The sequence below is a fragment of the Myxocyprinus asiaticus genome, chromosome 14 (genome assembly GCF_019703515.2).
Source record: "Myxocyprinus asiaticus isolate MX2 ecotype Aquarium Trade chromosome 14, UBuf_Myxa_2, whole genome shotgun sequence".
Lineage (NCBI taxonomy): Eukaryota > Metazoa > Chordata > Actinopteri > Cypriniformes > Catostomidae > Myxocyprinus > Myxocyprinus asiaticus.
In genome coordinates this window covers 42,482,762-42,510,737 of record NC_059357.1, presented here as the reverse complement: position 1 = coordinate 42,510,737, position 27,976 = coordinate 42,482,762, and the positions used below count along the sequence as shown (strand labels likewise).

The window sequence follows — 27,976 nt, the reverse complement described above, 5'->3', positions numbered from 1 at the left end:
TGAATGGGGCCAATTTTGGAGGGTTTAAAGGCAGAAATATGAAGCTTATAATTTTATAAAAGCACTAACATTCATTCTTCTGTTAAAACTGAGCTGAAAATCGTTGTTTTTACAGTAATTTCAGGGTTTTAGTGTTTACAGTGTTAAGTCGTCATGGCAACAAAGTTGTAAAATTGGCTATAACTTTGCACAGATATGGTTAGTAAGAGATTTTATCACACTAAAATCATGCTAGCATGCATTCTGTTTGCGTCTTGTGGCTATACTTTTAAAACAGTGAGTATATTAACAATAACAGTTTGGCCCCATTCACTTCCATTGTAAGTGCCTCACTGTAACCCAGATTTTTGCTTTTTTTAAAGAAAAGTAGGGACGAGTCAAAATTAATTTTTGAGCTAATCAACATAATGCCACAAATGCTGTCGATTGAGCTCAACTTGTACTGAACCCGGAATATTCCTTTAAGTTATGTTACTTGTGTAAATTTGAAAGACAAAATAAAAGTGAACACACTGAGATTAATTAATTTTATTATTATTAAGTGCATTTTCATGTCATGATTTGAGTTTGTCAAATGAATGTGAAAGTGCAGACAGGGCAGGTGAACACATTGTAATAAGGTGCAGACAGCAGTATGTTCAGAAGTACCACAGAAGCAGTAGTTGAAACAGATTGTACACTAGTACTACTCTGATGGAATTATTGGTCTATACTGCTATATTGATCACTGTCAGTCACTTAAATATGACCAACTAACATGGCCCGGTGATCTATCTAATGCTAATGAGAGGTCTAGGCCAGTGGTTCTCAACTGCTTTTGCTTTAGAACCCAGAAATTGGACATCATGAAGCCACCCAACACAGTACCAAAATTATTCATCATACAAAAGTAAATACAAATGTCATTAAAATAAAACAGTGAATTTTATGAATATTACCAAGAACTGCATAGGCCCAACAATATTCAAAATCAATAACATGACACAAGCTGACTGGGAAAGTAACTTATTTTCTTTTGCCTTGTGTAGTTTTGTTTATGGTTTTCAAGGATGAGGGCATGTCACACAACCTGTTCATGCATTGTTTTGTCCTTGCTGTCCAGTCCAAACAGCCCTGCAACCCATTTTTGGATCTCGACCCACCAACTGAGAACCACTGGTCTAGAGATTAAGCACTAGGCTCGGATCAGTTAAGGGTCTCAACCCCACAAGCACATGCTGGGACACATGCAGTGGCTCCTGTTTCTGGGCAACCTAATCACCAGGTCTTTCATGATCTCCACTGTTCCGAAGATTGGGAAGAGCTTCTCGTCAAATGTTTCGTTGTAGGTGTAGATGTGGGAGCGGCTCTCCACATTGTAAAAGGACAGCTGGCCCTTGTCGATGTCCAGGTAAATGCCAACTTTACGGGGAATGGAGGTGGCAGGAAGGGCAGTGAACGGCACAGTGAGGGCCTTCAGCTCCGTACCACGCTCCAAACGCAGGGTTAGATAGCCAGTGGCAGTGTTGAGGGACTTGAAGCCCTTACGTAAGGCTGACTCTTTGGCCATACCGATTCGCCAGTCCATTTCTCCAACGTCGACTTCCCAGTAGTGCCGGCCATTGCTGAAGCCTTCAGTTCCAACTGCGCACCACCAGCCGTCGAAACGCTGGTGGTAGTTGGGCACGTCTTTGCGCTCAAAACCACACCGCATTCGCTTCTCGTCCTCAGAGATCAGCAGGTCAGGGTTGGCAGTGTCCAGGTCAAGGGTCACCTCCACTATAATGGAACGAATGGAAGGTTGTGACTAATGAGAAATCTGTGATTAATGTGATAAACTATACATTATTTCACAATAACTGTTCTTATAAGTACATCATAATAATGGCTTTGTTCCAAAACCTAGTGAGCTGCCTACATAGGCAGCATTTTAAGGCATCATAGCCATACTCCTAATCCAAAATCTGTTGCAAAACTTCTAAGATAACTTCTTTTAGCCAAAATCTATGACAGCATTGCATGTTTACTTTGTAGAGAAGGCAATCCCAGAATGTGTTTTCTTGATGAACTCGGAGAAAAATCCATACAAGGTGGCGGACAAATCGAGAAACGTCAGTCACAATTCCTCAAATAAGCTTAAATTTCATTCAATACTGAAAATTATCTATAAAACAAAGTTCAATCTAATTAAAACTATTTACCAAATATTTTTGTGTGCTATGTATACTTACAGAATGTTTATTAAGATATTGCGTAGTTAGCTTATAACATTTCCGCTGTCACCTATCATTCAGTGTCACTTACAGTATAACAGCCGCAATGAGCACTCATCATAACATTCAAAATAACAAACTCAAGCGCTGGATCACCACTTATTATAGCACACATGAACTACATGGAAACTCCTGCTCAAGAACATGCAATGTTTCTAGACACTTACCTGATGAAAACTATTTAAAAAAAAGAAAGAGACAAAACTGGCCAAGGAATAATGTAATGGAGCATTAGTAGACAACATTAGCAGACAGCTGCTTATGTATGCAGTAGACAACAAGGCAGCTCATTAGGTTTTGGAACAGTCAACATCTTACCTCCGGCATCACAGATCCAGTCCCATACTAAATAAAAGAAAAACATAGTTAACTCAAGTTCATAGTACGATTTACTTCAATTTACTTTATTACTTTAAATCTGTCTGGAATATCTATACAGATGGTCAGAGGAAAGGCAGGTGACTCACCTGTGTGAGGAATATATGGGGTGGCACCTACATGAAAACGTATATATAAATAAATCGCTTACAATACATTTTATATCCATATTCTCTTAGATTCATTCTAGTGAATATGTAGTGAATTTAATTTCCAAATTCTCTTGGATTCATTGGAGTGAATTTATAATGAGTTTCATTTCCAAATTCTTTTAGAAACATTATAGTGAATTTATTGTAAATTTAATTCCAAATTCTATTGGATTCATTATTGTGAATTTATAGTGAATTTCATTTCCAAATTGTCTTAGATTCATTATAGTGAAATTATTATTAATTTAGCTTCCAAATTCTCTTGGATTCATTATAGTGCATTTATAGTGAATTTAATTTCCAAATTATTTTAGATACATTACATAAAATTAATTAATTTAATTTCCAAATTCTATTGGATTCATTACAGTGAATTTACAGTGAATTTGTACTGAGTTTAATTTCCGAATTCTCAGATTAATTTTGGTGAATTTCATTCCAAATTCTATTAGATTTGTTATAGTGAATTTATAGTGAAATTCATATCCAAGAAAATTTGGAAATGCAATTCACTATAAATTCACTATAAAGAATTTAAGAGAATTTGGAAATTAAACTCACTACAAATTAAATTTAAACAATCTAAGAAAATTTGAAAATAAAATTCGCTATAAATTCAATATAGTGAATTTATAGTGAATTTAATTTCCAAATTCTCTTAGATTCATTATATTTAATTTAATTTCCAAATTTTCTCAGATTCATTATAGTGAATTTATTGTGAATTTAATTTCCAAATTCTCTTTAATTAATGGAGTTAATGGAAATTAAATTCACTATAAATTCACTACAGTCAATTCATTACAATAAATTTAATTTCCAAATTCTCTTCGATTCATTATAGTGAATTTATAGTGAATTTTATTTCCAAATACACTTACATTCATTATAGTGAATTTATTGTAATTTTAATTCCAAATTTTCTAAGGATATTTAGGACACCAAATAGAAGATCTAACCTATGTTTTGGATCCTCTGTTTCCACATTAACCACTTTTGGGGAATGTTCTCCTAAACACACATAAATCGAAACATATAAATCAGTTTTGGCGTTACTATAGAGCAAAATGTCCTCTGAATTCATCTTTTAAGTTACTAGATATTTTACTCTCTTACACCTTGTCTAGTTCTTTGTTGAGTAGGGTCCAGAACACCAGCTCCAGAGCTGACTGCAGTGTGGCCATTCGGCCTCTTCTCCAGTGATTCTCAAAGTCATCCAAAACCACCACCACCTGCTCTCCAGGCCAGACACTTTGCTAAACATGGAGGGAGAAGAAATTATTTTCTACACCAATACACTGCAATGTAGCACACAAAATATATTTGACTCAATGCAACTGATATGCAACTATTAAAAAACAGAAGGCTAGATATAACATTGAGGTGTGTGAACCTCTGGTTGGGCCCTCAGGTCTTTGGTCCAGGTGAGAATGACTCTCTTTGCACTCTCCATATCTAGCTCATTGGTCAGAGCCTGATCCTTCCACTCACTTCTCTCTGGCCAGCCATCTGTCTGCATTGGCCTCTTCTGTTAGAACAATATTTGGTGAAACTGTAGCTCTGTTCGAACACCAAGTAATCTGGCATATTTTTCACTTATTTTAAGAGTAAACAATTGAAAAACTATTGAAAAAGTAAAATAATAATAATAATAATAATTAAAAAAAAAGTGCTACAAGATAAAGGTTTAAAAATGACCCTAGGTTAACAATGTCAAGAGTGAAATGCCCTTTTGATGTGTAATAGTTGCATCTTTGTCTTTTTACTGACTTTTAGACACTTTTTTGCTTTGCTGTGATGCTGTGATTCATTGCAACTAGTGATTTGGTTCAAGAACTCTTCACTGAAAACTCCTCTACAGCAAATGAAAGGGGAAAGCTGCTAAAAAAAGCATCTGGAACCAAGGCTGCTAAAAAAAGTGTATCACCACTGGCTGTGATTTTGTCACTTTGAGAAGCATGAGAACAGATCAATTGCTTGACTATCGAAATGCCACACTTCATCTCTGGTTAGGACGGGGTATAACAGTTAGTATCTCACCTTGCTCTCCAGCATGGAGGCCCACTCCAATATGAAGGACCGGCAGGTGAGCGTGGGCCAAACATCCTCACTGCTGGAGATGTGCTCCAACACCTCTGACCTCTACACCACCCATGAGAGAAGAAGCATGCATGCAACTTTCATAAGCATACAGCTAAATGACTGTATAATCAACATCAGTTATGTGTCAGGGTTGTGTGCCATTCAGAGTTGAACAGAGAGTGCCTTTGAAATTCCAATTCAATTACTGAATTTTCATTGATGTAGCAAACAAGACACAGAATTGTAATTCAGATTTGAATTGAATAAAGTAGAATTTAAAATGGAATGAAATTCAAACTAATTCATATGGGCCTACAATAACTGCTGTAAATATAGTACAGCTTTGAATAATTTCATTTTTCAGTATGCATTACCCATAAACATGTTATCACACACACAAAATATGTGGTATTTCTGGTATTTCTATGATATTAATAATCAAATGTTTGAATGTTTGATGTTTTTCCGCAGTAGGGGCGGTCATGAATGAATGTACCCCTAATGACATAGGGTAGTCGCGGGAGTAGAGAACAAGGCGTTTTTGCAGCTTGGTTTCAATAAATGCTTTTAGGGTGCTTTCACACTAGAACTTTTGCTGCACAACCGGGGTTGAATGACGTCAAATTTGGTTTGTCTGGAAAATGTGAACACTGTTTTCCGAACTCGTTTTGCGAACTGCACCCGGGTCCGCTTGAAAAGGTGGTCTGGCATACGGTTCATGTAAACTCTAGTATGATTCGCTGCTGATATCAACGCAATCGTACCAAATCGTGGAAGTGAACCACTTGTGATGACATATAATTCACGTCTTTGCAGGCTCGCGATCACAATTATTGTGGTATAATGCATTTCTCATACCTGCTTTGAGACAAACACAAGTGTTGTTCTGTGCATGGCACGTTTTCGTAGTAAATCCAAAAAGACAAACTTTAATACTTAACACAGTGACATCTTCTCAAATTGTTGTTACCTTCAGTAGTTACAGTGGTAAACAGCTGCCGCTTTTACTCACGTTGATGACATAATCGGACATCAATTCAGACCCAAATAATATGATGTGAACACAGACCAGCACGGGCAGCGGGAGGGGGAGAATACTAACTCAGGTTTGGTCCAAGCAATAGAACCAAGAGTGAAAGCACCCTTATTGCACTGGGAATTAAGTTTTGAGTTCTGAAATTTACAGTATGTTTTTATAGTAGAAAGACCTCATATATGTCAAAATATCAAGGAAAATTTGATTCCTCATGACATGACCCCTTTAATGGTGTACTAGACATTTATCTGTGGCTATACCTGACAGACTCGTCTCAGATCCTTAGCGAGGTTCACAATGAACTGCTGGCTCTCGTCCAGAGGTTCTCTCTTCTCATTTTTCGACTTCTTACGAAACTCCTGTCAACGTAAAATCAGTGAATATGTTTTAGTGAAACACGGACTGAAAATAATCTTGATTCGATCTCTGATGCACATTGCACACAACACTGGCAAAAGATAACTATAACTGCAAGGTTTACAAGGCAATTTGATAGGATAACTGTTCCTTAGGATGAAAAATGTTGGCAGGTTTGTGGCATCAAATCTTTCAAAGAGTTTTGTTTGAAGCACTGATTGGCAAGCAAACTAGATATTCTTGAGCATAACTGTATATTCTTCTTTGTTTTCTTAAGCAATAAGGCATGAGAGGCTGTGCTATAAACTTGTTCCTAAATGGCACATAAAAACAAAAGGAACTGTGGTTGGTTGCTTTCCATGTCAGTCAAATGGTCTCTTCCTCTCTAGTGGGTGATTTGTGTCCAGAATAAGCTGCAATGTGGACAAGAACTTATGCTGATATTCAACAGGCTGGCTATGGCAGACTATTTTAAAGCAAGTTGTCAGTTCAGGCAGCTAAGGATGAAGGCTACGGTCAAACAAACAAAAACAATGTTTCATTAACATGCACCTCATGCATGTTCTACTTTCTGTGTCTTTGTTTTCTCTTAATCAGTAGGAACAAACTATCTCTGACTCACAGCTATGGAAATCTGTCACAATGATCAACAAAAAGAGCCTCACTTTTAAACCAAAGGACAGAAATGAAGGACAAAACTTCATTATACCTGTAATGACGTCATAGCAATCTGAACACTATTTTGTACTATGTTTTTTTATAAGTGTAACAGATTGTCGAGATATTCTTTAACAGTACCTTAAACTTGGCTGTGACGTTCTTAGTTGGTTCATACAGAATCTGCAGACACTGCATCATCCTGACTGGTGCTCAAGGAAATCCTTTAAGAGAGGAAATGACAACAGCTAAGCGATGAATACTGCAGAGTCAGATTGATTCTAATGATTTTTCTTAAACTCACAATATTAGAATGTGTGTCACAGCATAAAACAGTGATGTTTAAGCCAATTACATACCAGGAAAAATAGAACAATTATGTGAAGACAAACTTTGAATGCTGAATTGACAAAGCCTGGCCTAAAATTTAAAACAGCTTCAGAAAGTTCACAAAGGTTATTTTGGGCTTTATGAAATTTAAAAACTTGGTCAGTTTAAAGAGAGACTAAAGGTTATATACACTATATTGCCAAAAGTATTCGCTCACCCATCCAAATAATTGAATTCAGATGTTCCAATCACTTCCATGGCCACAGGTGTATAAAATGAAGCACCTAGGCATGCAGACTGCTTCTACAAACATTTGTGAAAGAATGGGCCGCTCTCAGGAGCTCAGTGAATTCCAGCGTGGTGCTGTGATAGGATGCCACCTGTGCAACAAGTCCAGTCGTGAAATTTCCTCGCTACTAAATATTCCACAGTCAACTGTCAGTGGTATTATAACAAAGTGGAAGCGATTGGGAATGACAGCAACTCAGCCACAAAGTGGTAGGCCACGTAAAATGACAGAGCGGGGTCAGCAGATGCTGAGGCGCATAGCTCGCAGAGGTCGCCAACTTTCTGCAGAGTCAATCGCTACAGACCTCCAAAGTTCATGTGGCCTTCAGATTAGCTCAAGAACAGTGTGTAGAGAGCCTCATGGAATGGGTTTCCATGGCCGAGCAGCTGCATCCAAGCCATACATCACCAAGTGCAATGCAAAGCGTCGGATGCAGTGGTGTAAAGCACGCCGCCACTGGACTCTAGAGCAGTGGAGACGTGTTCTCTGGAGTGATGAATCACGCTTCTCCATCTGGCAATCTGATGGACGAGTCTGGGTTTGGCGGTTGCCAGGAGAACGGTACTTGTCTGACTGCATTGTGCCAACTGTGAAGTTTGGTGGAGGGGGGATTATGGTGTGGGGTTGTTTTTCAGGAGCTGGGCTTGGCCCCTTAGTTCCAGTGAAAGGAACTCTGAATGCTTCAGCATACCAAGAGATTTTGGACAATTCCATGCTCCCAACTTAGTGGGAACAGTTTGGGGATGGCCCCTTCCTGTTCCAACATGACTGCGCACCAGTGCACAAAGCAAGGTCCATAAAGACATGGATGAGCGAGTTTGGTGTGGAAGAACTTGACTGGCCTGCACAGAGTCCTGACCTCAACCTGATAGAGCACCTTTGGGATGAATTAGAGCAAAGACTGCGAGCCAGGCCTTCTCATCCAACATCAGTGTCTGACCTCACAAATGCGCTTCTGGAAGAATGGTCAAAAATTCCCATAAACACACTCCTAAACCTTGTGGAAAGCCTTCCCAGAAGAGTTGAAGCTGTTATAGCTGCAAAGGGTGGGCCGACGTCATATTAAACCCTATGGATTAAGAATGGGATGTCACTTAAATTCATACGCGTCTAAAGGCAGATGAGCGAATACTTTTGGCAATATAGTGTATGATTTGTGCAGAATACTGAAAAAACATTTGAACTTGGAATGTTACTTTGAAAGTTGACATCTTGAGAACTTTTTAGAAAAATAACATACAGGGTGTTCTACAACATATACATCCTCCTGTCTCAGTACAGCCCCTGCACCCGAGGAACTTGCGTCCACCTGCAATTTGAATGGCAGGGCAAAGTTAGGAGCGGAGAGGATAGGAGTATTGCACAACAGGTCTTTAGCAGCGTTAAATGCACAGACACACTCAGGAGTCCACAGGAACTTCTTAGTAGTGCTGAGAAGATCTGTTAAAGGAGCAACTATGGCAGCAAAATGCGTACAAAAACTCCTATAATACCTTGCCATACCGAGAAAGCGGCATAGCTCTCTGTTGTTATTAGAAGTAGGAAAGTTAAGAATTTCGGCAACTTTTTCTTCCTCAGGTTTCACTTGGCCTTGGCCCACCTTTTTTGCCAAGGTAAGTAACTACAGCCTTTGCAAATTCACATTTCAACAAGTTTAATGTCAACGAAGCATTAGCTTGTTTGCTAAAAACTTGTTCTAGACTACTTAGATGCTCTTCCCAAGTATGTCAGTAAATCACAACATCGTCTAAGTAGGCTTCACAGTCTGAAATCCCAGACAACACTTGCTGCATTAACCTTTTAAAGGTGGCAGGTGCATTCCGCATACCAAAGGCCATCACAGAATACTGGAGGAAGTTGTTAAGGGTGACAAAGGCAGAAATCTCAGATGCACGAGTGGTTAAAGGCACTTGCCAATATCCCTTGAGCAGGTCTAGTTTAGTGACGAAGCGATCAGAACCAACTCCAAAGGAAAGGCGTCTGATCTAGTGACGCTATTCGCTTTACGGTAATCAGTCCAAAACAGAAGGATGAGTCAGGTTTAGGCACTAATAAACAAGGTGAGCTCCGGGACTATGGCTAGGTGTAGCTAGACCATGTTTCAAAAGATACTCAACCTCATTTCTCATCACTTTACGTTTCTGAGGGTTTACACGGTAGGGATGCTGTTTAATTGGGAGGCAATCGCCTACACCTATATCATGGGTGATTACTGTAGTTTGACTAGGGACATCAGAGAACAACGTGGGATACTTACTTATCAATTCAGTAACAGACACGCCCTGGTACTTAGGCAAGTGAGCAAGATAAGCATCTAGGATACTCAACACAGTGGGGACATTTGGGACGTACACAGGACAATTGGTCTTCGCTTACAACTAGATCATCCTCTAGAGGAGAGTAAACAACAGCAGGCAGCACAGCAGTAGGTTTAGAAAGTATATTACCAGGGATAGGATACATTTTTCACTACATAAGACTTCAACATATTAATGTTGCATACCCTACTCTTTCTCCTACGGTCTGGGGTAGCAATTACGTAATCTGTCTCACTCAAACTTCCTCAACGGTGTAGGGGCCAGCAAACTTAGCATGCAAAACTGAGCCAGGAATAGAGAGTAAAACTAGTACAAGGTCACCAGGCTGAAAACAGCATTTCACACTTTTTCTGTTGAACCAAGACTTTATCTTGGACTGGGCACAAGTAAGGTGAGCTTTAGCCACATTACAAGCATTGTGCAACCATTCATGAAAAGTGTTCACATAGTCCAAGACATTCACTGCTGAAGGGGTTTTAGAAACTAATTGTTTACTTAACAATGTTTCAATGGGCCACGAACTGTGTGACCAAACACAAGTTGTTAGGGCTGAATCCTAACAATTCCTGGACAGTTTCTCGAATAGCAATGGTAAGAGTAGCAGTGGTAAACCTTCAACCCAGTCTTTGCCAGTACTGACACAGTAAGTACGGAGCATTGACTTGAGGGTTTGGTGAAAGCATTCAAATGCACCATGACATTCTGGGTGGTATGCACTAGACATCTGAAGTGAAGTTGGAGCCCTGATCCATCTGAATTACTTAAGGTTACCCAAACATAGAACAGAATTTAATTACCTCCTTCACTATGAAATTTGTTTTTAGGGAGCGCAATGGAATAGCCCCCGGAAATCCAGTAGCTGCTGTACACATTAACTTCAAAATATACTGATGTCCAGATTTTGACTTGGGTAAGGGTCCAACAAAGTCCATAATCAACTGTTCAAACGGCTCTCTCATTACAGGTATTGGATGAAGAGGAGCAGTGGGAACAGTTTGATTTAGCTTACCTGTAATTTGGCAAGCATGACAAGCATGGCAGTAGTTCACTACACTAGTCTTTAACCCAGGCCAGAAGAGTACTTTAAGATGCGTTTGTACATTTTGGTGTCCCCTAGGTGACCAGCGAGAGGATGTTTATGGGCCAGCTTCAGAACCTAAGGATGATAAGCAGAAGGCAAAACAAGCTGATCGATTGCTAATGCATCCCCATTCACATGCGGTTTCCAGCGATGCATGAGAACATCATCGTCCCAGAAAAAGGCTACCTGAGCTTTAGGAGCTTTCTCTAGGTTAACAGCAGTGTCGATACAGGTTGCTAAGGACACATCAGACTTTTGAACAGCAGTTAAATGTTCTTTGCCAATTTTCAAAGGTTTCTCTGCTAAGCACAACTCAGTGGTTTCAGAAGGGAGTAATTCAGGTTTAACAGAAAGTTTTCATTCCACAGAGTCTGTCACAGGGTTCAGAAACGAATCAGAAAGATTCACAATGTCATCCCATTTCCGGGCCTGTGCTCAAGTGACTGCGCAGGCAGAAAAAGCAGCTGGGAAATAGACCGACATCGGAGTGTTCCAAAGTGTCAGGCTTATCCACAACAATAGGATGGAGAAAAACTTTACCACCAGCTAATTCATTCTCAAGAATTAAACTCACACCCTCCACAGGAAGTTTTATTCACACTCCAAGGTGAGTTGGACCTGTAACTAGATCAGATTTAAGGTAGACAGTATGCAATGGTACATTAACACAGCCTAACTCGATACCACGGACCAGCACATCCACACCGGAGTAGGTTTCTGGAGAAAACGGTAAGGCATCAGCTAAAATGAATGACTGTGCAGCACCAGTACCTCTCAGAATTGATAAGGGTTGGCCAGGTGAGTCAGCCATAAGAGACACAGGGCCAGTTAGGAGAAATGGTTCATAACCAGAACTCTTAAACTGAGGGAATGAGCACTCAGAGACAGACATCGACTGAGCAAAAATACACTCTTGGATTTTTCTGCAGTGGTCTTCTGTTTCCATGCTTTACAGTTGGATATCAGGTGACCCGAATCCAGACAGCAAAAACTGACACACTTGTGATCAGAACATTTTGTCATAGACTTACGATCTTCTTCTGGCTTTTCCGAAGAAAAACATGAAGCATTTCTCTATCTGTCTGCTCATTAAAACCCTGGCGTTTAATCTGACGTGTGGAGAGAAATACCATCTTGTGAGTAAGCACAAACTCATTGGCTACAACTGCGGCTTCTGAGAGTGAGTTTACTTTTTGTTCATTCAGATGAACTAAATTTTTAAACTCCTCCAGCAAGACAATCTCTTGCAATTACTAAAAACTTACAACCTTCCTAGCTAGGCACCACTTTTCGAAGATAACTTTCTTCTCCCGTGCAAACTCTACAGAAGAACAGGTTTTCTGCGCAAAGACACTGACTGTAGCTCTAAATTCGCAACTTAATATCTGAAGCTGAGCTTCAACTTCAACTGTGCGGAGATGAACAACTTGAATCTCATGCTCCTGTCTTTTTATTGTCAAATCAAGCTCTTTCAGTTTTATCGCTAACAATGGGTCCATATGAGGTTCAGTAATGAGGCAAAAGACTGAAGTAGATTCGTCCATTGCTACCTCCTCTTCTACAACTTCACCATGCGAATCAGCAGGTAAAATACCTGTACTTACCAGTTCGCTGTACAGCTGCTCCTTAATTACCTGTTTTGCAGCGTCTCTTGTAACTGAAATATTATAAAACTCTGCAATCAACAATAGAGCTTTCTTACGGCAGTGATTAAATACCTCCATTGACGGAGTGAGGGTGGATCCTGCTAAATCAAATTCCATTTTAGTCACTGTACACCCCTCTCTTCACCCTCACCAAAAAAAAAAAAAAAAAAGGAAAACAACCAAAGCTTATCTTTGAATACTTGCTAATGACGAAATATACATGAAGTGTTTTAGACACATTTCCAATTAGCATGTGAGAACGAGCTCAACCATTTCTGTTAGATGAGCTCCCCAATTATCACTTTTTAGACGAGTCCCCAAATTACTACTGTTACACCCTCGCCTTTAACAAAAGGTCTAAGGGAGAGGCTCTGGGAGGAGTAACAGAGGTAATTGGTTTGTGAGCGATAGCCTGTCCCCTGACCCAGAACCAGAAATGACAAAGTTAAAAGTTTAGTAGGGTTATTTACAAAGCTGTACAAAATAATGAAAAACAACAACTCAAAATGGAAGCAATAAACTTCAGGAGGGGGAAAGGCCAAAACAACAAACAAAACGTCTTCTACCTAGTCCAGGAGTAAGATCTTAACTAAATTATAGAAAGAAAATAAATCAACAACAGAGATGTACACTAACTCCCTGACTAGTCCAAAAACAGGAGAAAACAGTGGAAAGGTAAACAAAAGTGGCACCCACCTCCCTACAGCTTCCGTAGAATACATTAACATAAAATTAACAGGGGAGTCATGTGACGCCATGCAAGGTTCGGACGTGTGAACGGCGAGCTCTGCGCACTTTGCTATTTTTAACACTATTAATGTCATAAACCAGTGAGATTCGATACACTCTGTTCCATAACTGTTCTAGGAGGACAATATGTCAAATAATTCAAAATCTTCAGGCTCTGGAGACATTAAAAGACACTTACGTGCTCAAGCTGACACCCCCGTGGATGTTGATGTTGAGCATGTCGGCAATGCTGACGAAGGTCATTGCAGACTTGGAGGATCTTGCTGTAATACGTGGATCGATTACTGCCATGGAGAAGAAATTCACTGAGGTGGTTACAAGAGTGGGGCATGTCGAGAAACAGAACGATTATCTGGAGTCATCGGAGAGGAAATTATTTGCTAAGCTGCTAGCGACCAAGGTGGATTTGGAGTGCGTCTGGGAGAAGTTGGAGGACTTGGAGAACCGTAGCCGGCAGAATAACGTCCGTATTGTTGGAATTCCTGAGGCCGAAGAGGGTCAGGATATGGTGAAATTCCTGGATGGGCTCTTTCCGAGTCTGCTCGACATAACAGGCCACAAGCTGGAAATCGAGCGAGCTCACAAGGTTCTGGCTCGGCGATCCGCTGAGGGAGACAGGCCCCGATCAATTCTGGCCAAATTTCTGAGATCATCCAATAAAGATCTTGTGTTACGCGAGGTGAGGAGTATAGGAAGGCTTTTTTGGAAGAACCACAGCATTTTCTTGTTCCCAGTCTTTGCGAATTCAACAACAGAGAAACGTGATTGATTCAAGGAATGCAAGAAACTCTTACATCGACCGAAGGTCCCTTTTGCACTGATGTTCCCGGCCAAATTGAGAATAGATGCTAAGGATGGCTGTAAAACATTCACATGTCCCCAGCAAGTGATGTCCTTCATAAAGTCAATGAAGTAAGTTATTTTGTGGTACTCACATTGCAGCTGAGTGGACCGACTCACTGAACATTCACTTGACTGTCCGAGGAAACTGAGAGCCTTTTTTTGTTTCTTTTTGTGCTGGTTCCGCCTAGCAGCTGGAGTTGATATTGTGGAGTAACACTTCTTCGGGACAGTTTTGTGGATGAATCTACACATTCTTTGTGTTTATTCCGTCTATTGGCTGGAGTTTGTTTTATAGATTATTTTTTGTTGTGTAATTCTGTCTCACAAAATTTGTATAGAAACTTCGGACTTGAGCAATCCAACGGCTAAGTTGGCACTGGGGCGCTCATAGGCGTACATGCACTGTTTGAGTTTAGAGGGATGGACACCATTTGGCGCTGTTGTGCGCGGGGTTAATGCGCACATGTTTCTTTTTTCTGTTTGTTTGGTTCGGGGGGAAGTTTAGGGTTTGTTTGTTGCACTAATGTTGGAGTGTGGTCTTTATAATTTTGTTTTGACACACAATCTATTTTTTCTCATATGTCAAAATTTCATGTTAATATCAGTGGTCTCTCTCCACGTGGAATGTGAATGGGCTGGGGCATCCCATAAAAAGAAGGAAGGTTATTTATCTTCTTAAGTGTAGTGAAGATATGAGGTGGACATGTTTTCTTTAGTGCTGGCTCATGTAAGAGCAGGGGAGTCAAGTAAGCATCTACAATTCAAATGTCTCAAACAGATTAAAGATAAATTAGGAAGAGTCATTATTGTTTTAGCAGAAATTCAGGGGCAAAGTCTTATTTTGGCTAATATTTACGCACCTAACGATGATCAGGGCTTTTTTACTGGATCTTGAAGGGATGTTGCAAGCCACTGGCACCCCTCATGATATAATACTGGGAGGAGACTTTAATATTTTTAATGGACTCAGTCCTTGATCATAGTGAAGCAAAAGTGTGTAAGCCCCCTACAGCAACACTGATGCTTTACAGGATGTGCAAAACTCTTGGTCTTACAGATATTTGGAGACTTATGAACCCAACTGGTAGGGACAATACATTTTTTTTCATCAATCCATAAGATTTATTCTAGAATAGATTTTCTTTTTCATATCTAAGTCCCTCATTTCATCTGTTGTTGATTGCTCAATTGGAAACATTTTAGTCTCAGATCAAGCGTGGCTTGGGAGGCACTTAAGTTGGTTCTTAGGGGCCGGATCATACAGTATGCCTCATTCACCAAAAAATCCAAAGCACGAGAACTCGTGGAAGGGAATGTTAAAAGTGCCGAGGCAAAACTTAAGTGCCAAATGTCGTCTGATGGCCTCAGAGAATTAACCCGATTGAAATACAGATGTAATACTATTTTGTCGCGGAAGATGGAGTTTTGGCTATTCAGGGCAAGACTGTTATACTTTGAGTCGGGGGACAAGGCAGGAAAGCTCTGGCTAGATATATAAAACAGAGAGAGTCTTTTTCTACCATTCCCTCAGTGAAATCTGCTGGTTCTATCTAAAGAATTCTATCTTGATCTCTATAGTTCCACGTCTTCGTCTACTGATGAAAATATTAGAAACTTTGTGGAACCTTTAGAACTTCCTAAACTGAGCAAAAAAATTATCTTGATTCTGAGATAACCTTGGAGGAGCTTGATGAGGTAATTAAGGCCTTGCCTGCAGGCAAGATAATGGGGTGTGACTTAACATCTCTGGTTAGTTTAATAGAAAGGCTTTGCAATGGCAAAATAGGGGAAAGGACTTCCTGTTCAGTACAAAACCAGGGAGGGGCTCTCTCAGGTGGAAGCGACCAATGAGTCAAATGTCTGAGACCGAATGCATAATATTAAAACAAAATCTTGGGTAGGCCTAGCCCACCTTTGTCAATCGGCCTATGTAATTTGTTGAAATTACTGGGACATTTACCATTCCAAATGAAGGACTTCGCTATATTATCAAATTGCTTGAAATAAGAGAGGGGGACATCTACAGGGAGAGACTGTCGCAGGTAGTTGAATTTTGGAATACAATTAATTTTAATAACATTAACCTTCCCAATCATAGATAAATGTAATGAAGCCCACCTTCCCATATCGCTCGAAAACCTTTTTATTAAGGGGTCATTCTAACTAAATCACACAAATTTGCTGGGAATAAAATACCCAAATACTTAATGCCCTGTTTAGGCCACTGGAAGGCGCATGGCTGAAAAGCCGTTACTGGGCAGTACGCTGTCAGAGCCAAAGCTTCAGCTTTAGATCATTGACTCTGTATCCTGAGAATTTAGAAAAGGAATTAATAATTCTCTGGAGGCAAGGCATAGATCTAGTGGGGTTGGAGACTAATAATAAAATATAATCTGCATAAAGCAAAAGCTTATGTGCCATACCTCCCGCCACCACCCCTGGAAAATCATCTTCCTTTCTTATCGCAGCTGCTAATGGTTCCAGGGCAAAACAGAATAATAATGGAGAAAGAGGGCAACCCTGCCGGTGCCCCTGTCCAGAGTAAAATAATCTGAAATTAATCCATTTGTTTGTACCGCTGCTACCGTTTGTCTATAAAGTAACTTAATCCAATAAAAGTGACCCCTTTAAAAAATCTTAAAAGATAATCCCATTCTACCATACCAAACGCCTTTTCAGCATCAAGTGAGATGGCAGTGACCGGAGTCTGATCATTCGCCACTGACCACATGATATTGATGAGATGCCTGAAGTTATCAGAAGAGCTGCGGCCCCGAATGAACCCCACCTGATCTATATGTATAAGAGATGTCATAACTTTACTTAATCGGTTAGCCAAACTTTTTGACAATATTTTTACATCTAGCTGGATCTGGGAAATTGGACAGTAACTCTTACACTCGCTTGGATCTTTGTCCTTTTTAAGAATCAGTCTGATCCGGGCTTGTGTCATGGTTGGCGGAAGCTTTCCATTCTTTAATGATTCCGTATAAACTTCTAATAAAAGTGGAGCCAGTTCTGTAGCATAATATCTAAAAAATTCAGCGGCAAAACCATCTGGCCCCGGAGCCTTGCCTATAGCCAAGGCCTTAATTACCTCGCCAAGCTCCTCCAAGGTTATCTCAGAATCAAGATACTTTTTTTGCTCAGTCATCAGATTAGGGAGTTCTAATGGTTCCACAAAATTTCTAATATCTTCATCAGTAGATGAAGACGTGGAACTACAGAGATCAAGATAGAATTGTTTAAAAGCATTATTAATATCAATGGCTGAGGTAAAAATTCCACCACCAGCAGATTTCACTGAAGGAATGGAAGAAAAAGACTCTCTCTGCTTTATATATCTAGCCAAAAGCTTCCCTGCTTTGTCACCCAACTCAAAGTATGACTGTCTTGCCCTGAATAACCAAAACTCCACCTTCCACGACAAAATTGTATTATATCTGTATTTCAATCGGGTCAATTCTCTGAGGCCATCAGACGACATTTGGCGCTTCAGCTCTGCCTCGGAACTTTTGTGCTTTAGATTTTTTGATGAATGAGGCATACTGTATGATCCAACCCCTAAGAACCACCTTAAGTGCCTCCCAAGCCATGCCCACATAGGATACTGAAGACCAGTTGGCCTCCATATAAACATTGTTTTCAGACTTTAACATTTGTTGGAAATCAGGATTTTGCAAATGGGATACATTAAAGCGGTAACTATATGATTTATTTTTCTCCATATGTGGCAACACCTCTAAACTCCCCAGGGCATGATCTGAGACTAAAATATTTCCAATTGAGCAATCAACAACAGATGAAATGAGGGACTTTGATGTAAAAAAAAAATCTATTCTAGAATAAATCTTATGGACTGATTAAAAAAATGTACAGTCCCTACCAGATGGGTTCAAAAGTCTCCAAATATCTGTAAGACCAAGATTTTTACACATCCCGTGAAGCATCACTGTTGCTCTAGGGGGCTTACACACTTTTGCTTCACTATGATCAAGGACTGAGTTCATTAAAAGATTAAAGTCTCCTCCCAATATCATATCATGAGGGGTGCCAGTAACTTACAACAACCCTTCAAGATCTATAAAAAAGCCCTGATCATCAGTGTTAGATATTAGCCAAAATCAACCTTTGCCCCAGAATTTCTGCTAAAACAATAATGACTCTTCCTAATTTATCTTTAATCTGTTTGAGACATTTGAATTGTAGATGTTTACTTATCTATGTAATGACTCCCCTGCTCTTACTTGAGCCAGAACTGAAGTAAACATATCCACCCCATATCTTCCCAAATTTTTCAGCTTCCTGCAGGGAAAGATGCGTTTCTTGAAGAGACACTATATAAAATTTATTTCGTTTAAGAAAAGAAATAACTTTCCTTCTTTTTATGGGGTGCCCCAACCCATTCACATTCCACGTGGAGAAAGACAATCCACTCATATTAACATCTGACATTTTGACATATGAGAAAAAATAAATTGTGCCAGAAATACAATTATAAATTATAAAGACCACATTCCAACATTAGTGCAACAGTCAAACCCCGAACTTCCCCCCGAACCAAACAAACAGAAAAAAGAAAAACACATTAACCCCGCACACGACAGCGCCAACCGCCGTCCATCCCTCTAAACTCAAACAGTCCATGTATGCCTATGAAAGCCCCCACGACAATTTTGCCATCGGATTGCTCAAGTCCGGTGTTTCTATATCAATTTTGTGAGACAGAATTACATAACAGAAAATAATCTATAAAACAAACTCCAACCAACAGGCAGAATAAACACAAAAGACATGTAGAGTAATTCACAAAACTGTCCTGAAGGTATGTTCCTCCTCAAAACAAGCTCCAGCCGCTAGCGGAACCAGCACAAAAAAATTTTTAAAAAACGTTCAGTTTCCTTGGACAGTCAAACAAATGCTCAGTGAGCCGGCTGTTCATGAGTGCAGCAGATGAAATAATCCTTCCAATGTCCTGCAAAAAATACTCCACAAAACAAACTCCAGCCAATAGGAGACATAAACACAAGGAATGTGCAGATTCATCCACAACTGCCCCGAAGGAGTGTTATTCTACAAAACAAACTCCAGCCGCTGGGCAGAAACAGCACAAAAAGAAACAAAACAGGTGCCCAGTTTCCTCGGATGGTTAAGTGAATGTTCAGTAAGTCAGGTCCACTAGACTGCAATACAAGCTCCACACAATGACTCACTCATTCCATAGACTATATGAAGGATATCGCATGTTGGGGAAAGTAAACACTCTACGGCCATCCTTAGCATCTATTCTCAACCTGGCCGGGAACTTTAGTGCAAAAGTGACCCTCCGTCGATGCATAAGTTTCTTAAAGGAGTGTTATTCCACAAAACAGACTCCAGTCGCTATGCAGAACCAACACAAAAAAGAAACAAAAAAGGCACCTAGCTTCCTCGGACGGTCAAGTGAATGTTCAGTGAGTCAAGCTCACTTGGCTGCAATGTGAGAAACACACCATGACTTCCTCAGTCCACTGATTTTATGAAAGACCTCGCTTGTTGTGGGCATGTAAATATTTTGCGGCCATCCTTAGTATCTATTCTCAATTGGGCCGGGAACATCAATGCAAAAGCGACCTTCCATTGATGCAAAACTTTCTTGCATTCCTTGAATCGATCATGTTTCTCTCTTGTAGAATTTGCAAAGTCTGGGAACAAGAAAATGCTGTGGTTCTTCCAAGAAAGCCTTCCTTTAATCCTCGCCTCGTGCAACACGAGATCTTTATCGGACGATCTCAGAAATTTGGCCAGAATTGATTGAGGCCTGTCTCCCTCAGCGGATCTCCGAGCCGGGACCCTGTGAGATCACTCGACTTCCATCTTATGGCCCGTTATGTCGAGCAGACTCGGGAAGAGCTCGTCTAGGAATTTCACCATATCTCAACCTTCTTCGTTCTCAGGAATTCCAACGATTTGGACGTTGTTTCGCCGGCTACGATTCTCAAGGTCTTCCAGTTTTTTCCAAATGCACTGCAAGTCCATCTTGGTCACTAGTGTATTAGCAGCTAATTCCCTCTCCGATGACTCCAGATAATCGATCCGTTTCTTGACATCCCCCATTCTTGTAACCAACTAAGTGAATTTCGTCTCCATGGAAGTGATCGATCGACGTATTACAACAAGATCCTCCAAGTCTGCTACGACCTTCGCCAGCATCACCGACATGCTAGATAGTTGATGCTGGATTTCTCCCGCCACACCGTCCAAACCGAGTCCCTGGTATGCGGCCCTGTCAGGGGTGTCAGCTTGAGCAAGTAAGACACTTTCAATGTCTCCACAGCCTGAGGATTTTGAAGTTAGAGGCACGCATCCGAACGCTAGTGGAGGTCAGTGAGAAAGAGAAGCCAGTAGATACTGTTTCGGATGCAGGTAGAACAGCGAGCAACAAACACACTTTGGTTCCGGCTGTAGAGCCCCCGCAGCAGGGCATTTGGGTGACTTCTTGGTGGCATACTCGCTCAGCCACACCACTCTCCCGTTCCTGTTATGGTTTTGAATCAGTTCTCCCCACTCATTGATGCACCCACTGAGAATCATGTTGAAAGTGCCCTTGTTATAGGAGATTCTATTGTAAGGAACGTGGAAATAGACACGCCAGCCACTATTGTTAAATGCATTACAGGGGCTCGGGTGTCTGACATCAGATCAAATTTACAAGTGCTGGCTAATGTTAAACGTAGATATTCTAAAATTGTTATTCATGTTGGCACTAACAATGTCCGGCTTCGCCAGTCAGAGATCACTAAAGATAATGTTAAAGAGGTGTGTGAACTTGCAAATACTATGTCAGACACTGTAATATGCTCTGGCCCCCTCCCTGCTTGTCGTAGTGATGAGGTTTAAAGTAGATTAGTGTCACTGAATGGATGGATGTCTGAGTGGTATCCGGAGAATAGCATAGGATTTATAGAAAATTAGAAGAGTTTGTGGGGTAGACCTGACCTGCTAAAGAGAGACAGACTCCATCCCTCCAGGGAAGGTGCTGCTCTCCTCTCTAATCATTTGGCTCATAGTCTTAATAGTGATAGTATTTGACTAACTGGGGCCCAGGTCAGGAAACCGACAAACTAGCTAATCCGAACATCTGCTAGCTGCCTTGAGACATCACACAGGTCCCATACACTACAACAGATAGAGACTGTATCACCTAGATATCACATAAAGACTGTTCCCTGAATTACCAAACACAAACCCCTCATTAAATCATTAAAAAAAAACTGATTAAGGTAAAACTTGAAAATAACAAAAACATTTAAGATAAAAATCATATAAAGGTAGGGCTACTAAACATTAGATCTCTTTCAACCAAAGCACTAATTGTAAATGAAATTATCACAGATCATAGTTTGGATGCGCTCTGTTTGACTGAAACCTGTCTTAAACTGGATGAATATATTAGCTTAAATGAGTCTACTCCCCCAGGTTATTGTTATAAACGTGAGCCTCGTCTGAAGGGTCGAGGAGGAGGTGTTGCTACAATTTACAGTGAAGTTTTTGGTGTTACTCAGAGGACAGGATATAAGTATTTTGAACTAATAATGCTTAATGTGACACCGTCTGATATAAATGCCCTTGCTACAATATATTGATCACCCGTGTCGTATTCTGATTTCCTTGTTGATTCAGTACTGTGGCTAAATTGGTTAGGAAAAAAGCCTCGACTGAACCAGATATTCTGTCGCAGCACAATAGTACAGAATTCATGAATTTCTTTACTGATAAAATTGAAAACATCAGAAATAAAATTGGAATTATGCAATCGTCTGTCACAGTACCTCAGTGTGGCAAGATCTAGGTCACTCAAAGCAAGGAGGAAGCAGGAGCCGGTTAAACAATCCAATCTGAGTCCTTTTTTTATTGAACACACTTTTGAGTGTCTATCGCAAGCACACAAAACATAAACAGCCACATACTTTTTCTCTGTCCCTCTCTGGTGGTCTGGCTTGCTCTTATCCCTCTCCAGCTCTCACTCCAGATGTAAATCCTTACTGCTCTTATCTCCCGAACTCACTCTCCATTCACAAACCGGCGCTCGCCCACACCCCCACCACCACACTCAGAAAACAGTGTCTCATAATTTTCCTAACAAGCAACTTCAGTCCTTCGCTGTCATAGGTCATGATGGGCTAACAAAACTTATCGAAACATCAAAAGCCACAACATGTACTGTATGTTAGATCCAATACCAACTAAGCTCTTAAAAGAGGTATTCCCTGCAATCTCAGCACCTCTTTTTAATATTATGAACTTCCCGCTATCCTAAGGACATGTCCCAAGAAACTTTAAAATGGCAGTTATCAAACCACTTATTAAGAAGCCACAGCTTGATCCTGGAGAACTGGCTAATTATAGACCAATTTCAAATCTCCTATTTATGTTGAAAATACTAGAAAAGGTAGTGCCCTCCCAACTATGTTCATTTCTACAGAGAAACGGTATATATGAACAATTTCAGTCAGGATTTAGGCCCCATCACAGTACAGAGACTACACTTATCAAATGACTTGCTTTTATCATCTGATCGTGGCTGCATTTCTCTTCTAGTGCTTTTAGATCTTAGTGCTGCATTCGACACAACAGATCACAACATTCTCTTGAATAGGCTAGAGATTATGTTGGCATTAGTGGATTTGCATTAGCAAGGTTTAGGTCCTATTTATCAGACCGCTACCACTTTGTCTGTGTAAACGAGGAACTGTCAAATAAAAAAAGATAAGTATGGAGTGCCACAGTGATCAGTTTTAGGGCCTCTGCTTTTCTCCTTATATATGCTTCCCCTGGGAGATATTATCAGGAATCGTGGAATAAGTTTACACTGTTATGCTGACGATACCCAACTTAATATTTCTTTGAAACCCAACGAAATTTCACAATTCTCCAAATTAGCATTGCGTATCAATGAAATCAAAGATTGGATGGCCAGAAATGTACTTCTACTCAATTCCGACAAAACAGAGGTACTAATTATTGGACCAATAACCTCTAAAAATAAGCAGCTAAAATATAATTTGCTTATCCATCCTTTGAAAATCAAATTTCCAGTGTTTGTAGAACAGCATTCTTCCACCTCAGAAATATTGCTAAGTTACGACACACGCTCTCTGTTGAAAAACTAATTCATGTGTTCATGACCTCAAGACTAGATTATTGTAATGCATTACTGGGAGGATCTCCTGCAAGTTCATTAAATAAACTTCAAATGGTTTAAAATGCAGCAGCCAAAGTGCTGACTAGAACCAAGAAATATGATCATATTAGCCCCATTTTATTGGCATTACATTGGCTATCTGTTAAATTTTGTATTCATTTTAAAATTCTGTTAACTACATACAAAGCTTTGAATGGTCTACCTCCGCAGTACTTAAGCGACCTTCTACCATGCTATATTCCATCACGTTCATTACGATCACAAAATTCTGGCCTGTTAATAGTTCCTAGAATAACAAAATCCACAAAAGGAGGTAGATCATTTTCATATTTGGCTCCTAAACTATGGAATAGTCTCTGTAACAATGCTCGGAATGCAGACACACTTAAGTCTAGACTAAAGATTCATCTGTTTAGCCAGGCATACACCTAATTTGTCCTTCAACTCACAATTAGGCTGCTTTAGTTAGGTCTGCCAGAACTAGAAACATTAATCATGATCTATAAATCTGCAATAAATTTAATGGCATCTATGCTAATCTTATTCTATTTGTTTCCCTGTCTCAACCTCGGGATGCATATCCCGAGGTTACCAGAGCCGGCCAGATCCAGCTCCACTCCTGCTTGGTGTCGGACTCCACTGCTACGCGTCACTGAGTGATGATGACTAAATGCAGCCAGTGCCAGCCAGGCATCACTTCAGTCTATTACAATGGACTTCAGAGGATGAACTGATGCCAACTTCAACCATAAGACATGGGATAATTCATATGCCATTGCCAGAACCTTGGATTTAGGATAGACCTCACCGAAATGACCTGCCGGTTGAACTGCGTTTCACCTCACTGATCTCTGCCTGCATCACCTCGGTCTAATGATGGACTGCACTCTTGAAATGGAATACATAGACTATCATTTAACTGCCAACAAAAGCCTTCATCAGTCAACTGACAAAGGACAATGCATCTATTAGTTAGCAGTTAATCCAGGATGAACTTCAAAGACATTAATCATTAAACTTACAGTTCATACAAATCTTTGTTTAAACCATCAACACTTACTTAGTTTACTCATTTAAAACCATGACTTGCACTGCACATAAATAACTAATATTGGCATTATATTCATGCTGGTTAGCCAGAAGGGAACTGGCCCCCACAGTGAGCCTGGTTTCTCTCAAGGTTATTTTTCTCCATTAACCAACATCTTATGGAGTTTTGTGTTCACAGTTGCCTTCAGCTTGCTCACAGGGGTTCTAAATACAATTATTATTTAATTATTTAATTTTTATACACAATTTACAATCATATTTAATCAAACTACACAATGATCACTCTAAGACTTTATAGATATTACAGTTTAATTTTCTGTTAATGCATAATTTCTGTAAAGCTGCTTTGAAACGATGTGTGTTGTGAAAAGTGCTATACAAATAAAACTTGTTGCTAGGGGGTTAGTAGACAGACAGACAGACAGTCAGGAGGAGTTGACTTTGTCAAGCAAAAATAAATAAATAAATAAAATGTGCCAATTAACCGAGCATACTGATTGTTGACTTTCACATCAGATAAATGATTGAACACAAAGCTGAAATACATGACTGATTCTTATTATCAAAACAGTCACACCTTGCCCTTGACCTAAATAAAACAATCTTCAACAACTCAACACAAGACCACATGGTCTCTACAGCATGATGTGTTTTGTATGATGTGTTATGAATGTTTTGGACAACAACAAAAAAATATCCATATAAAAGCTACATGTACATAATTTTAAGGTAAATATGGGGTAATGTGACTGAGCTGTAGACACACACACACACACACACACACACACACACACACACATTCATCGGCACATAAAGGCAGCATGTGATTAAGCCAGGTAGAGAATTAACCAAATAGCACATCTAACGTTTAAACTCTTCCAGTTTAAAACCCAACAAGTGAACAATGGTGTTATATAATTTTATATCATTATTATTATAAAATTATGTTGTATTCTTTGTATATTAAAGTGCACATACTCTTCTGGCAACTAGGCTAAATCAGTCACTGAATTGATTCTCTGTTTGGATGCTCATATATGTTTTATTGGAAAACTGTGTTATTTATTATATAAATGAGTTACTATTTATTTATTAAATAAATATGAGCAACTAATATGGCATACAGTATATTCAGAACTTTGATATCTCTGCACTAGATTATTATGAAAGTATTAAAATAAATATATTGTGCAATATGGCTACATATCAAATATAATTATTTATATGGAATCAATTATGAGGACAGAAAGAGACCTAAAAATAATCTTCCACATGATTTTCTAATATAATCAAATGGCTACTATATACAGGTAATAATGTGTGTGCATGATCTGTTAAAGATCTGCATTTATGCTGGAGTTCAAAAGGCTCCTTAATATCATCATGCATTTCATATAATATAAACACGAGCAATGGTTTGACTGCATTGTGATGCTGGACCAAAAAAAAACAAAAAACAAACAAACAAAAAAAAAAAAAAAAAAACATTATAGACCTGCAGAATAAATACTGGAAGAGACATATGATCTTCCATGTATACTGATGAGACAATGCCCTTGAATAACATTTTCAAGTCAATCCAACACAATGTATTTCGCATAATGATATTTACAGTGGCAGTTTATGTAAACGATGTCATGCTGTCTTTACATGACATATATGAGAAGAAAAAAAGCCTGTTTTAATGTATCAAAAACAACATGCAAATGTGTCTTTGCAACAACTGTCTTACCTGTAAGAGGTGTGCTGCCTGTATCGCTGAATAAATCGTTCTCAAGAGAAAAGATGCCAAGCGAGTCAGTGACGAGTGAATACTGCGGTGAATACTTGACCTTGTTTACATAAACTAACTTCGAGGAGCCGAACGGCATTCGGGTTTTTCCGGTGTTGTGCCGAAATTGGTTACCTAAAGAAATCTGTGACTAGAGGGCGCTGTTCATCAAACGTTGGCGCGAGAACGCGCTTAGGCGCACGTGCACGTTATCGTGAGCGCGCCTGGAGAGCCTGTAGACAATGCTGCGGAGAAACAGCCGCGTCGAGTGAGCGATGCTGTCAAATCGGGAACATTTTCTTAAAGAAATGTCCTGTGTTTTGCCATTGTGAATGTTATTTATGCATCAAATACATGAATAAATCAATGTGTAGTCCAGAGTTAATTGTTCATTTAAAAAAAAATGGTGTGTGTGTGTGTTTGTGATGGTAATTTAAGTATGAAGTATATATATAAAAGTATAATAATTATTATTATCAGTATTATTATTACTAATATTATTTATAATAATATTTTTTTTTATTATTTTCACAAAATGTATGTGTAAACTCCACTGATTTCTACCTAAAAATCATTTTAATGTTAAAGTCTTTAATGTTCAGCGTCTTTACTCTTCACTTCTATCTGTCATTGTTTGCCATGTGTTCTTACAGGAAATCTAATGCAAACAAAAGAAGGATTTTCTGTTCAAGAGCTCATTCTCTGTCATTAACGGCACTAATGAACACTCATTGAAAGGGCTTTTTAAGGTCCGATTCATTGACCTGAGGTCTAATGGAGAGGAAGATGAGCAAATGAATCAAGTGACTCATTGAGCATGTCTTCAGGTGATTGACACATGTCATTCACTCCGTTTTGTGTCTCTGGTGAAAGGCAGTTTCTAGCTGTGCTGCCTAATGGACAGAAGACAGACCTCTGTTGTGTCTCTCTCATTAAGACATCATTGAAGACAATGAGGGCACTACAGGAGCTGAAGAGTTCCGCTTCAAAACACTTTCAGGCTTTTGGGACTCATTTTGTTGTAGTAACTAAACTGGATTAAGAGATCATCTGTTGCAACCTCCTAAAATGGCCACTAGAAGCCACAATTTCACAACCGTTCTCCAGGATCCTGCAACAGACATCGGGGGAGTTTTAGAGGACAGCATTAAACTTGCTGTTTTGGATGGGTGAATCTTACAAAAACATGTCCAAATCATACTTTATCCCAAAATAAAAAATAAAAAAAAAAATTTTTTTTTTATATATATATTTTGCATAGAAAGAAATGAAGCCTAAAATAATATATCATTGTTTTTTTTGTTTTGTTTTTTTTTCGCAATACTGTATTAAGAATAGCATCGGAAAGTCCTATTCTTTTTTAGCGAATCGGTTCGTTCGGACAGTTCGTTTCATTGAACCGGTTCAAAAACGATTCACAACAGTGTCATCTCTCAGAAGTGTTTTCAGAGGTGCCGGCACAGCTTTTTACGTTCCACTTTGCTGTTCGTCATAATATTTTAACTAGGTTAGCCTCTATGAATCGGCCAAGTGTTGTTAAGCATTATTGATCGCAACATTGTTAAAAAAAACAAACAAAAAAAAAATCAATAAACAACAAGAACGGTGTTGCCGATATTAAAAATAAAGTAGTAATAGATAATGATATTCATTAATCCCAATTTGTTAACAGCAGTGTTCCCATCTCAGTTTTTTCCAATACAAAGTCGTCCCGCAGTGGGTGATCTCCGAAGCTTTGCGAATCGGTTTGTTCGAATCATTAAAAAGAATCGTTTTAAACGAACAACTCGTTCGCGAATC

At 39.4% G+C, this 27,976-nt stretch overlaps 1 protein-coding gene across 5 annotated transcripts; it reads right to left on the bottom strand.

Moving 5' to 3' along the window:
* Positions 1-513: 513 nt before the first annotated feature.
* Positions 514-26,273, bottom strand: si:ch211-120g10.1 (butyrophilin subfamily 3 member A3). Of its 5 annotated transcripts, XM_051715654.1 has the most exons (11): positions 26,138-26,273; positions 22,121-22,176; positions 7,056-7,138; positions 6,161-6,259; positions 4,823-4,924; positions 4,176-4,310; positions 3,901-4,038; positions 3,742-3,793; positions 2,720-2,746; positions 2,571-2,597; positions 514-1,758 (listed from the first exon to the last, which is right to left on the bottom strand). In XM_051715654.1, exons 3-11 carry the CDS (start codon positions 7,113-7,115, stop codon positions 1,199-1,201), a joined length of 1,200 nt encoding a protein of 399 aa, XP_051571614.1. In that variant the 5' UTR covers positions 7,116-7,138; positions 22,121-22,176; positions 26,138-26,273; the 3' UTR covers positions 514-1,198. The 5 variants fall into 5 exon arrangements, with proteins under 5 accessions (XP_051571614.1, XP_051571613.1, XP_051571615.1 ...); XM_051715653.1 differs by lacking the exon at positions 22,121-22,176 and having other exon boundaries at positions 26,138-26,262; XM_051715655.1 differs by lacking the exon at positions 26,138-26,273 and having other exon boundaries at positions 21,983-22,130.
* Between the last annotated feature and the right edge of the window lie 1,703 nt (positions 26,274-27,976).

What these genes read in the sequence shown, in the direction of transcription:
- si:ch211-120g10.1 (XM_051715654.1), bottom strand. Translation starts at nt 7,115, where the DNA reads ATGATGCAGTGTCTGCAGATTCTGTATGAACCAACTAAGAACGTCACA. An exon ending in ATCTGAGACGAGTCTGTCAG is followed by an intron (nt 4,925 to 6,160) that starts GTATAGCCACAG and finishes TGGGTGGTGTAG; the next exon opens with AGGTCAGAGGTGTTGGAGCA. An exon ending in CTGGATCTGTGATGCCGGAG is followed by an intron (nt 1,759 to 2,570) that starts GTAAGATGTTGA and finishes GTTCCATTATAG; the next exon opens with TGGAGGTGACCCTTGACCTG.